This window comes from Mobula birostris, chromosome 12 (genome assembly GCF_030028105.1).
Source record: "Mobula birostris isolate sMobBir1 chromosome 12, sMobBir1.hap1, whole genome shotgun sequence".
NCBI classification, from domain to species: domain Eukaryota; kingdom Metazoa; phylum Chordata; class Chondrichthyes; order Myliobatiformes; family Myliobatidae; genus Mobula; species Mobula birostris.
Genome location: NC_092381.1, coordinates 113276739 through 113289129, shown reverse-complemented (window position 1 = coordinate 113289129; position 12391 = coordinate 113276739). Strand labels below are relative to the sequence as shown.

Here is a 12391-nt window from a genome sequence, read left to right as displayed (position 1 = left end):
AGTATTTCACTGTGGAAGACATTAGCAGTATGTCAGATGTTGTAGTGTGTGAAGGAAGAGAAGTGGGTGCAGTTACTATTACAAGGGAGAAGGTGCTCAAAACGCTGAAAGACCTCAGGATGCATAAGCCACCCGGACCAGATGAACTGCATCCTAGGGTTCTGAAGGAGGTAGTGGTAGAGACTGTGGAGGCCTGAGTAATGTTCTTTCAAAAATCATTGGACTCTGGCATTATTGCAAATGTCACTCCACTCTTTAAGAAAGTAGCAAGGCAGCAGAAAGGAAATTGTAGACTCGTTAGCCTGACCTCAGTGGTTGAGAAGATGTTGGAGTTAATTGTCAAGGATGAGGCTATGGAGGACTTGGTGACGCAGGATAAGATAGGTCAAAGTCAGCATGGTTTCCTCGAGGAAAAATCTTGCCTGATGAACCTGTTGGAATTCTTTGAGGAGATTACAAGTAGGATAAATAAAGGGGATGCAGTCGTTGTTGTATATTTGGACTTTCAGAAGGCCTTTGACAAGGTGCCACACATGAGGCTGCTTACCAAGTCGAGAGCTCATGGTATTACAGGAAAGTTACTGACATTGTTAGAGCACTGGCTGATTGGTAGGAGGCAGCGAGTGGGGATAAAAGGATCTCTTCTGGTTGGCTGCCAGTGAGTAGTGGGGTTCCACAGGGGTCAGTGTTGGGATTGTTTTTTTTTAAATACTGTATATTAGTGATTTAGATAGAATAGGTGGCCTTGCTGGCAAGTTTGCAGATAATACAAAGATTGGTGGAGGAGGCAGGTACTGCTGAGGAAACAGGAAGGCTGCAGAAGGACTAAAGGCTGATTTATACTTCTGTGTCAAATTGATGCCATAGGTACGGCGTAGCTGCGAACCCTACGCAGAGCCTACGCAGATCCCTGCGCCGTAGCCTGACGCGCACCTCTCCCAAAATGTAACTACGCGTCACGGCAACGCAGATCGCAACAACTGTGATTGGTCCACCTGGTAGCATCGCATTTCCTCCTACCTGCAATAGCTTCCCATTGGGTGACTGAAGGGCAGGGAAGGAACTCTGGCTGCAATGCTTTCCTTAAAGTTTTACAGACCTCCCAAATTATGAGGACACATTTCGCTTTTACGAAAAAAGGCGCTCGTTTTAAACCTGTTTACCCCGAGAAAGACTACCATGACCATGAAGCCTTGCATGGGCAGGTGTGTGCGCATGCGTGACGTGTGCGAATTGCAGAGCGACACAGACACACCAATGCACAAGTATAAATGCTCACAATGGCGTAGGCCGCTTGCGTAGGCTATGGCACAAGCTTGACGCACGAGTATAAGTCAGCCTTTAGAGAGAATAGGAGAATGGGGACGAAAGTGGCAAGTGAAATACAATGTTGGAAAATGCATGGTCATGCTCTTTGGTAGTAGAAATAAATGTGTGGACTATTTTCTGAATGGAGAGAAAATCCAAAAATCTGATAACACCCTAAAGGTTAACTTGCAGGTAGAGTCGGTGGTGAGGAAGGTAAATACCATGTTAGTATTCATTTCAAGAGGTCTAAAATACAAGAGCAGGGATGTGATGCTGAGGCTTTATAAGGCATTGGTGAGGCCTCACCTTGAGTATTGTGAACAGTTTTGGGATCCTTGTCTAAGAGAAGATGTGCTGGCGTTGGAGAGGGTCCAGAGGAGGCTCACAAAGATAATTCCAGGAATTAAAGGGTTATCATATGAGGAATGTTTGATGGCTCTGGGTCTGTACTCACTGGAATTTAGAAGAATGAGGGGGTGGATCTCATTGAAACCTTTCAAATGTTGAAAGGCCTAGATGGAGTAGATGTGGAAAGGATGTTTCCCATGGTGGAGGAGTCTAGGACAAGAGCGCGCAGCCTCAGATAGACGGGTGTCCATTTAAAGCAGAGATGCAGATATATGTCTTTAGCCAGAAGATGGTGAATTTGTTGCCACAGGCAGCTGTGGAAGCCAGATCGTTGGGTGTATTTAAGACAGAGAGGTTCTTGATTGGACATGGCATCGATGTTTACAGGGAAAAGGCTGGAGAGGTGGGGCTGAGGAGGGGAAAAAAGATTCAGCCATGATTGAATGGCAGAGCAGACTCGATGGGCCAAATGTCCTAATTCTGCTCCTATGTCTTATGGTCTTATATATTTACAATGTATCTACAATGCTTCCTTTGAATTACATAAAATTTTCACACCTACTTAGCACTCACGCTCCAGACACCTAAAATGAATGTTAATCATCGTTGTTTGGTTTTTCAAGTATGTCCTACCACAGCTCCAGCAGCTTGTTGTCCAGAGCTGTATTTGAAGTTTAATCTACAATCCACTTTCAGGTCTAAAGATGGGTTGTTGAAGTTAATATTTTGCTTTGTACTCCGAAGTCCAGAATATGTCCTAACAATAGGAAGGATGTGGAATCTTTAGAGAGGGTGCAGAGGAGATTTACAAGGATGCTGCCTAGATTAGAGAATAGAGAGAGGAGAATAGGTTGAGCAAGCTAGGGATTTTCTCTTTGGAGCAAAGGAGGATGAGAGGTGATTTGATAGAGATGTAGAAGATCATAAGAGGCAGAATTTCAGGGGACAACCAGGGACCTTTTTTCCCCAGGGTGGAAAGGGCTAATGAAAGGAGGTATAACTTAAAGCCGTTTGGAGGAAATTATAGGGGAAAGTCAGATGTAGTTTTTTGTTTAAACACAGTGGTGGGTGTTTGGAATGCCCTGCTGGGGGTGATGGCAACTATATTGGGAACATTTAAGAAATTCTTAGCAACACACAAAATGCTGGAAGAACTCAGCAGGTCTGGCGACATCTGTGGAAATGAATAAACATTCAACGTTTCAGGCTGAGACCAGGAAGAAGTCAGAATAAAAAGGTGAAGGGAGGGTAAGGAAGCTAGCTGGAAGGTGATAGGTGAAGCCAGGTGGGTGGGAAAGGTCAAGGGCTGGAGAAGAAGGAATCTGATAGGAGAGAAGAGTATACCATAGGAGAAAGGGAAGGAGAGGACCCAATGGGAAGTAATAGGCAGGTGAGAAGAGGTAAAGGGGGGGGGAATGATTTTTTTTTTAACTTGTAGGAGAAATCGATATTCATGCTATCAGACCGCAGGCTACCCAGACAGAATATAAGGTATTAAGGTGGCCTCACCTTGGCACAAGAGGAAGCCATGGACTGACATGTCAAAATGGGAATAGGAATTAAAATGTTTGGCCAGCAGGAAGGTCCACTTGTGGCAGATGGAACCAAGGTACTTGGATAGACACACGAATGATAGCAAAACGGAGGGAGGGGTTAGACTGATCTTAGAGTAGATTAAAGTAAATTTCATCCAGAAATGCTTTTCATTCTGCAGCTGGCAGTAACCAAGTATGAGGAGATGTTCCCAGCCTTCTCAGATTCCAGAGAGTATAAACTAGTCAAGAAACTCCTGGATGCTTTTGAAGACCAGAATGTTGACGGCTACACCGATGCAGTAAGTTTTTGCAGTTGCAAGCAACCCCAGGTAGTATTTCCATCCTACTAAGTGACTTGAACAAATACTGAAAACATGAGAAATGCAACAAGTATGAGAGATACTCAGCAGGTCACAGTCATAAAACACCACTGCCTGCAAACAGAGCCCTTCGCCCACCTAGTCCATAACAAACTGTTTTTCTGCCTAGTTCCATCTACCTGCACCTGGACCATTCCTCTCCATACCCCTCCCATCCAGGTACCTATCCAAATTTCTCTAAACGTTTCTATCAAAAAGCATCCACCACTTCTGCTGGTAGCTCATTCCACATTCACACCACCCTCTGCATGAAGAAGTTTCTCTTAAATATTTCACCTTTCACCTCATCCTATGACTTCTAGCTCTAGTCTCGCCGATCCTCAGTGGAAAAAGCCTTCTTGCATTTACCTTATCTATACCCCTCATAAATTTGTATAAAATTCTATCAGATCTCTCCTCATTTTCTTACACTCTAGGGCAGGGGTACCTAACCTGGGATCCATGGACCCCTCAGTTAGTGGTAGGCAGTCCATGGCATAAAACGTTGGGAACCCGTGCTCTAGGTAATAAAGTCTTACCTAGTCAACCTTTTCCTGTAACTCAGGTTCCCAGGTCTCAACAACATCCTTGTAAATTTTCTCTGTACTTGTTAAAACTTATTGATATCCTTCCTGGAGGTAGGTGAGCAGATCCGCACACGATACTCCAAATTTGGCCTCACTAACATATTGTGCAACTTCAACATAACATCCCATCTCCTGTACTCAATACGCTGTTTTATGAAGGCCAACGAGCCAAAAGCACTTTATGACCAACCTGTGATACCTACAGCTTCTCTTCTCCCACTGAGGTTGTATGGCCTCTGAGATGAAAGAAATTGTTAGTGTTTGTGTTGGGTACCCTTCACCTGACCTGAAATTGTTATCACTACAGAACATTCCGAGGAATCCATCCTTTGATTGTTTAGACAGCTGTGCCTGAAATGGGAATAACCTATTGGTTAAGGTGGTGGGTAGAGATTCCTTTAAATGTATTGAGAATGGATCACTAATACAAGAAAATCTGCAGATACTGGAAATATCCACTTTTTGCTTTCAGCAGGGATTGCTCCCAACATGACTCCCTTGTCCGCTTGTTCCTCCCCACTGATCTCCCTGCTGGTACTTATCCTTGCAAGTGGAACAAATGCCACACCCGCCCCTACACCGCCTCCCTCGCTACCATGCAGGGCCCCAAAGAGACCTTCCAGGTGAGGCAACCCTTCACCAGCAAGTCTTTTGGGGTTATCTACTGTATCGGTGCTCCTGGTGTGGCCTCCTGTATATCGGTGAGACCCAGAGTATTTGGGAGACTGCATCACCGAGCATATTTGCTCCATCCATCACAAGAAGCAGGATTTCCCAGTGGCCACCCATTTCAATTCTACTTCCCATTCCCATTCCAACATGTCAGTCCATAGTTCCTCTACTACTGCGACGAGGCCACACTCAGGTTGGAGGAGCAACACCTTATATTCCATCTGGGTAGCCTCCAACCTGATGGCATGAACATCAATTTCTCAAACGTTGAGTAATTGCCCTCCCCCCACCTCTCCTTCATCATTCCCCAATCTTGTTTCTTTCTCACACCTTCTCTTCTTACCTGCCCATCACCTCTCTTTGGTGCTCCTCCCCCTTCTCCAGCCTTTATCTCTCACCAATCAACTTCCCAGCTTGATACTTCACACCCTCCCCTCTCCCAGTTTCACTTATCTCCTGCTACTTTGTACTTCTTTCACCCCCCCCACCTTCTTATCCTGACTCCTTCCTGCTTTCTTCCTGGTCCTGAAGAAGGATCTTGGTCTGAAAGATCGACTGTTTGCCCTTGTCCGTAGACGCAGCCTGGCCTGTTGAGCTCCTGCTGCGTTTTGTGTGTGTTGCTGAGGATGGGTCACTTATGCTTATCACAAAGCATCAGTGCTTTCCACACCCACACGATGCTTCAACGCATGAAAGCACTGCTGTTGGGAACAGCATTTCCTGTGCCTCGGGAACCTCACAGAAGATGTTGTCATCTCTACTGCGATATGGAAAAGATGATAACTAATTTAATAATTGACATGTAGGAGGGAGATTGGAAATCTGGTTGAGTGTACCACAACAACCTTTCACTCAAGATAAACACAAGATTCTGTAGATGCTGGAAATCCAGAGTAACACATCGAAAATGCTGAAGGAACTCAGCAAGTCAGGCAGCATCTATGGAAAGGAATAAGCAGTGGATGTTTCAGGCCCTTCAAGGTCTCGGCCCGAAACATCTACCGGTTATTCCCTTCTCTTGATGCTGCCTGATCTGCTGAGTTCCTCCAGCATTTTGTGCACGTTCCTTTCTGTCAAAGAGCTCTTTATCATCCACAAGAGGCAAAAGCTGGGAGTCCATGAGCCAATTCTCACTAAGGGATGGGAGATCCTTAAAGCGAGACCATTGATTGTGGAAACATCTCAGTGGATGGGAAAGTGAGTGTAGTTACCCCTTTGTTCAAGAGCCTAATGGTTATGGGGTAGCAACTTTCTTAAACCTGGTGATGCGAGTCCTGAGACACCTTCTACCTGATGGCAGCAGTGAGAAGAGACCATGGCCTGAGTGGTGAGGATCTCTGATAATGGATGTTGCTTTCCTATGACAGTAGATGTGCTCAATGAAGGCAGCATCCAATGGTGGGGAGGGTTTTACCCTGTGCTGTACTGGGCCAGATCCACTACATCTTTTGGATTTTCTGTTCAAAGGCAATTGGTGTTTCCATACCAGGCCATAATGCAGCCAGTCAGTAAACTCTTCACAATGCATCTATAAAAGATTGTCAAAGTTTTGGATGTCATGCGGAATCTCCACAAACTCCCATGGAAGTAGTGGCACTGCCATGATCTCTTTGTAATTGCAGTTACATGGTGGGTCCAGAAGTTTGAGGCCTAATGGCCGAAGCCCAGACTTCACTGGGTGACCCAGTGTCTGCAAATCTACTAGAGGCTAGAGTCTTGCAATTGGAGGACTGTATATACGTGGATGGGAAGGAGGTAGCGGTAGTTGTGGGCTGCCCCCAACACATTCTTAGTTTGTGTTGGTTGTTTATGCAAACGACTCATTTCACCATACATCTGGATGGCTGCGCATTAAACAAAATCTAAAATCTCCTCGCAGGTGAAGGAATACGATTCCATCTCCCGGCTGGACCAGTGGCTGACGACAATGTTGCTGCGGATCAAGAAGGCCATTCAGGCAGAGGAGAGTGACCTGCGCTAAGGCAGACACGTCGATGTATCACTAACAATCTCTGGTCAAACTTCTCCAGCTTTGGGCGAGTGGGGGAGGGAGGGAAACTGGTGGTTTTTGATTTAAAAAAACACAAAACTTTGCAAATTAAACAATGAGGAAGCATTCCAGAAATGGAAATGTTTGAACGTTTCTCGCATTTATGATAAATCTTATGCTTGCGGATTGAGCTGTAATTTTTGATGCATTCCCTTGAACCTTAAATTTTTCCCGACAATTTTTCCTATATTCTGGCAGGAGTTCTATGTATAAATGTAATTTGCCCATTATATTTATGACATTAACTAGATATAACTGTAGCTATTTAAAAAATTACTCCAGGTATAGCATGGAGATTGAGAGAGTGCCTCACGATGATCTTGTCTGTTCTGCTCAGTTTGTGATCATGCATTTCACAAGTTGGCCTGCTGTTCACCAGTTCCGGCTGAGAATGTAAGAGCTGATTATAGGTTGGATCAGCCTTGGTTGTGGCGCCTACTACAGTTGAATAGCTGGCTGTGCTGTTTCAGGTTTGCTCGCGTTCATCCCTGGGGTCAGTTCACCTGGAAAGTAGCCTAATAGTTTTATTCGGAAAACGGTGGGGGGGGGGGGGGTGGGAGGTGCTAGTATGAAGTGTTTTGGAATGTTACACTATTAAGTAAAACATTTTAATTTGAATATTCCTGTTTGCTACTTGGTGCATTTCTTGTGCACTTAAGTTATTTTGGAAAGTATTTACAATAGCTCATGTCATGAGTGTGGGCAGGTGTACAAGTGTCCAGGCAGCCCAACTGGATAGCCGGGAGAGCGAGTCCTTGTGTGTGATTACAAGCTGAAGTAGGTGCACCCATGTATAAATATACAAATATTATCATTTTTAGATCTGAATAAATGATAAAAGCTGTACCATCTTGTGAAGTTTTTTGCAATAGTTATTTTATAATCTGTAGAAGTGGACATTACTTCAAGGCAAGTTGTTGGAAATCAAAACTGCAGATGCTGGAAATCTACCCTCTAACCACTGAGACCTCATGAGACCATTTTAGAACATGGAACAGTACAACACAGGAACAGGCTATTTGACCCATGATATTGTGCTGAACTAGCTAAAAAGCAAATGAAAATCACCCAAACACTAATCCCTCCTACCTACACAATGTCCATATCCCTCCGTCTTCCTCATATGTGCCTATCCAAATGTCTCTTAAAAGCCTCTAATGTATTTGCCTCTCTCCCCCCCCCCCCCCCAACCAGGCAGCATATTCCAGGTATCCACCACTATTTGAGTAAAAAAACTTGCCCCTCACATCCCCCTTGAACCTACCCCCTCTCACCTTCAATGTATGCTCCCTGATATTAGACGTTTCAACCCTGGGAAACAAATACTCTCCATCCACTCTATCTATGCCTCTCTTACTCTTGTAAACCCTCAGATCTTCCCTTAGCCTCCGGCACTCCAGAGAAAGCAACCCAAGTTTGTCCAGCCTGTTATCAGCAAATCACACTTCCAAACAGTCAATGCATCCTCTTCCTTCCCAGTAACAAACTTCCATTGGTATAGTTGTGACATGTGGTGAGAGAATGGACATGGTGTGAGTCAGACCTGTCATAATAACGTTTTCCTTTATAATTGACAAAAGTTCAGAATTTCTAAGCATCTGTGCATCACAGAATGCTTCTCTCAAACACCATAATTACACTGGACAACCAATATTTTGCTTCCTGAATACTTTAAGGTGTATCTTACAGATTTTGGGCTGCTCCCTTCCTGCAAATCTTGGCACTGTCAGTGACAAGCATGGTGGTCACCAGGACTCTGTGGTCATGGAGAAACGGTATCAGGGCACTGAAATCCATCAATGCTGGTTGATTATTGTTCGACACTTAAGCAAGAAGCCTCTGACATTGTGTACAAATGAAAATCATTAACAAAACATTTATAGCTTAATTGAACTAATGCAAAGCATCAGCACGGTTAAGCAATTAAATGCATTGTATTAAATAAAAGTTAATTTCTTGTTTCTCCAATTTCCAACGTGATACAAGTAGTCTGAAATTATATTTTTGTTCAGGTTCAAATGATCTATCATAACCACAAAAGAATTCTGAGGAAGCACTTTCAAAAACTTCAGTTGTTTAGTGTAAATGCATTTGTTTTCTTCCCACGAACAAATTTCCATTAGTGTAAGGTTTTAGAGATTAGACAAAAGCTGTGAGTCAGACCTGTCATGATGCGTTTCTTTTTCTTTTGTGCATAAGAGAGTTTAGAATTTCTAAGCGTCTTTGCATAGTATAATGCTTCTCTCAACCACCATAATTATCAAACAATTTGCAGGCATCTGTGAAGTCACGAAAAATTTGGTCAATAATTCTTGAAAGGCAGAAATATAATGGCACAAACGCAAGAGATTCTGCAGATGCTAGAAATCTGGAGTAACAGAAAATGCTGGAGGAACTCAGCAGTTCAGGCAGCATCTATCAAGAGGAATAAACAGTTGATATTTCAGGCTGTGAGACTCTATCATGATGAGGGTCTGGATAAGACCGTAAGATAGAGCAGAATTAGGCTATTTGGTCCATTAAGTCTGCTCCCCCATTTCATCATGACTGATCGAATTTTCCTCTCAACCTCAGTCTCCTGCCTTCTCCCCGTATCCCTTCATTCCCCAACCAATAATGAATCTATCAACGTCTACCTTAAATATCCATGAAGATTTGGCCTCCACAACTGCCTGTGGCAAAGAACTCCATAGATTCACCACCCTCCTCCTCATCTCCATTGTAAAAGGATCCCTCTCTATTCTGAGGCTCCGTCCTCTGGTCTTAGACTCTCCTACTATAGGAAACATCCTCTCCACATCCACTCTATCGAGGCCTTTCACCGTTCAATAGGTTTCAATGAGGTCACTCATTCTTCTGAATTCTAGCCAGCAGACGCTCTTCATATGGCAAGCGATTCAATCCTGGAATCATTTTTGTGAACCTCCTTTGAACCCTCTCCAGTTTCCACACTTCCTTTCTAAGATAAGGGGCCCAAGCCCACTCACAATACTCTTAAGTGAGGCCTGACCTGTGCTTTATAAAGTTTAAACTTTGCAATATTCTATTCCTCTTGAAATCAATGCTAACATTGCATTTGCCTTCAGCACCACAGACTCAACCTGCAAATTAACCTTCAGGGAATCCTGCACAAGGACTCCCAAGTCCCTTTGCACCTCAGATTTTTGTATTTCTCTCCATTTAGAAACTAGTCAACCCTTTTATTTCTTCTACCAAAATGCATGACCACACACTTCCCGACACTACATTCCATCTAGCATTTTTGCCCAGTCTCCCAATGTGTCTAAGCCCTTCCGTAGCCTCTCTACTTCCTCAAAATGACCTGCCCTTCCACCTGTCTTCATATCGTCTGCAAACTTTGCAACAAAGCCATCAATTCCATCTTCCAAATCATTGACATATAACATAAAAATGATCTGTCCCAACGCAGACCCCAATTGAATTGACTTTATTACTTACATCCTTCATATACAAATCCCATTTCCAGAAAAGTTGGGATATTTTCCAAAATGCAATAAAAACAAAATTCTGTGATATGTTAATTCAGGTGAACCTTTATTTAACTGACAACAGTACAAAGAAAAGATTTTCAATAGTTTTAGTGACCAACTTAATTGTATTTTGTAAACATACACAAATTTAGAATTTGATGGCTGCAACACACTCAAAAGGTGGGACAGAGGCATGTTTACCATTGTGTTACATCACCTGTCCTTTTAATAACCCTTTTTAATTGTTTTGGAACTGAGGATACTAATTGTAGTAGATTTACAATTGGAAATTTTGTCCATTTTCGCGTGATATAAGACTTCAGCTGCTCAACAGTCCGTGGTCTCTGTTGTCTGATTCTCCTCTTCATGATGCGCCATACATTTTCAATAGGAGATAGATCTGGTCTGGCAGCAGGCCAGTCAAGCACACGCACTTTGTGTCTACAAAGCCAGCTGTTGTAGCCCGTGCAGAATGTCCTGCTGAAATAAGCATGGATGTCCCGGGAAGAGACGTCGCCTTGATGGCAACATATGTCTGTCTAAAATCCTAATATACGCCTCAGAGTCAATGGTACCTTCACATACATGCAACTCACCCAAGCCGTAGGCACTGATGCACCCCCATACCATCACAGATGCTGGCTTTTGCACCTTTCGCTGATAACAATCTGGATGGTCGGTTTCATCTTTGGCATGGAGAACTCGACGCCCGTTTTTTCCGAAAACCAGCTGAAATGTGGACTCATCTGACCACAGCACACGGTTCCACAGTCTTTTGGTCCATCTGAGATGAGCTCGGGCCCAGAGAACTCGCTGGCATTTCTGCATAGAGTTGATGTATGGCTTCCTCCTTGCATAATACAGTTTCAAGTTGCATTTCTGGATGCAGCGACGGACTGTGTTGAGCGACAATGGTTTTCCGAAGTACTCCCGAGCCCAGGTGGCTATAATTGTCACAATAACACGACGATTTCTTAGGCAGTGCCGCCTGAGGGCTCGAAGATCACGCACATTCAACGGTGGTTTCCGACCTTGCCCTTTATGCACTGAGATGTCTCTGAATTCTCCGAATCTTTTCACAATATTATGTACTGTAGATGTTGAAAGACCTAAATTCTCTGCAATCTTGCGTTGAGAATTGTTCCTTTTGAACCGACTAACAATTCTCTCACGAATTTTGGCACAAAGGCATGAGCCATGACCCATCCTTGCTTGCAAAGACTGAGCCTTTGATGGACGCTACTTTTATACCCAGTCATGATACCTCACCTGCTACCAATTAGCCTGTTTAATGTGGAGTCTTCCAAACCAGTGTTACTTGAATATTCTGTGCACTTTTCAATCTTATTTTAACTCTGTCCCAACTTTTGTTGAGGGTGTTGCAGCCATCAAATTCTAAATTTGTGTATATTTACAAAATACAATTAAGTTGGTCAGTAAAACTATTGAAAATCTTTTCTTTGTACTTTTGTCAGTTAAATAAAGTTTCACGTGAATTAACATATCACAGATTTTAGTTTTTATTGCATTTTGGAAAATATCCCAACTTTTCTGGAACTGGGGTTTGTACATGAGGAGTAAAAATCTTTACGTTACATCTCTGCCTAAATGTGCAATTTATAGTAATTTGTAATAAATAGTATGACAAACAGGACAGTCAATATAACATAGAAATACAGTTGTGTCAGCATGAATTAATCAGTCTGATGGCCTGGTGGAAGAAGCTGTCCTGGAGCCTGTTGGTCCTGGCTTTTATGCTGCGATACCATTTCCCCGATGGTAGCAGCTGGAACAGTTTGTGATTGAAGTGATTTGTGTCCCCAATGATCCTTTGGGCCCTTTTTACACACCTGTCTTTGTAAATGACCTGAATAGTGGGAAGTTCACATCTACAGAGGCGCTGGGATGTCTGAACTACTCTCTGCAGAGTCCTGTGATTCCCATACCAGGCAGTGATGCAGCCAGTCAGGATGATCTCAATTGTGTCCCTGTAGAAAGTTCTTAGGAATCGGGGGCCCACACCAAACAACTTCAACCGCCT

General features: G+C 43.5%; 1 protein-coding gene across 1 annotated transcript in view; it reads left to right on the top strand.

Annotated features, from left to right (window-relative positions):
- napab (N-ethylmaleimide-sensitive factor attachment protein, alpha b) overlaps positions 1–7705 on the top strand; it is a 76189-nt gene extending 68484 nt beyond the window's left edge. The window contains exons 9-10 of the mRNA XM_072274510.1: positions 3371–3490; positions 6689–7705. Of these exons, the coding sequence (XP_072130611.1) occupies positions 3371–3490; positions 6689–6790 (222 nt within the window). The 3' untranslated portion in view covers positions 6791–7705. The remainder of the gene's footprint in view (positions 1–3370; positions 3491–6688) is intronic.
- The last annotated feature ends 4686 nt before the right edge of the window (positions 7706–12391 follow it).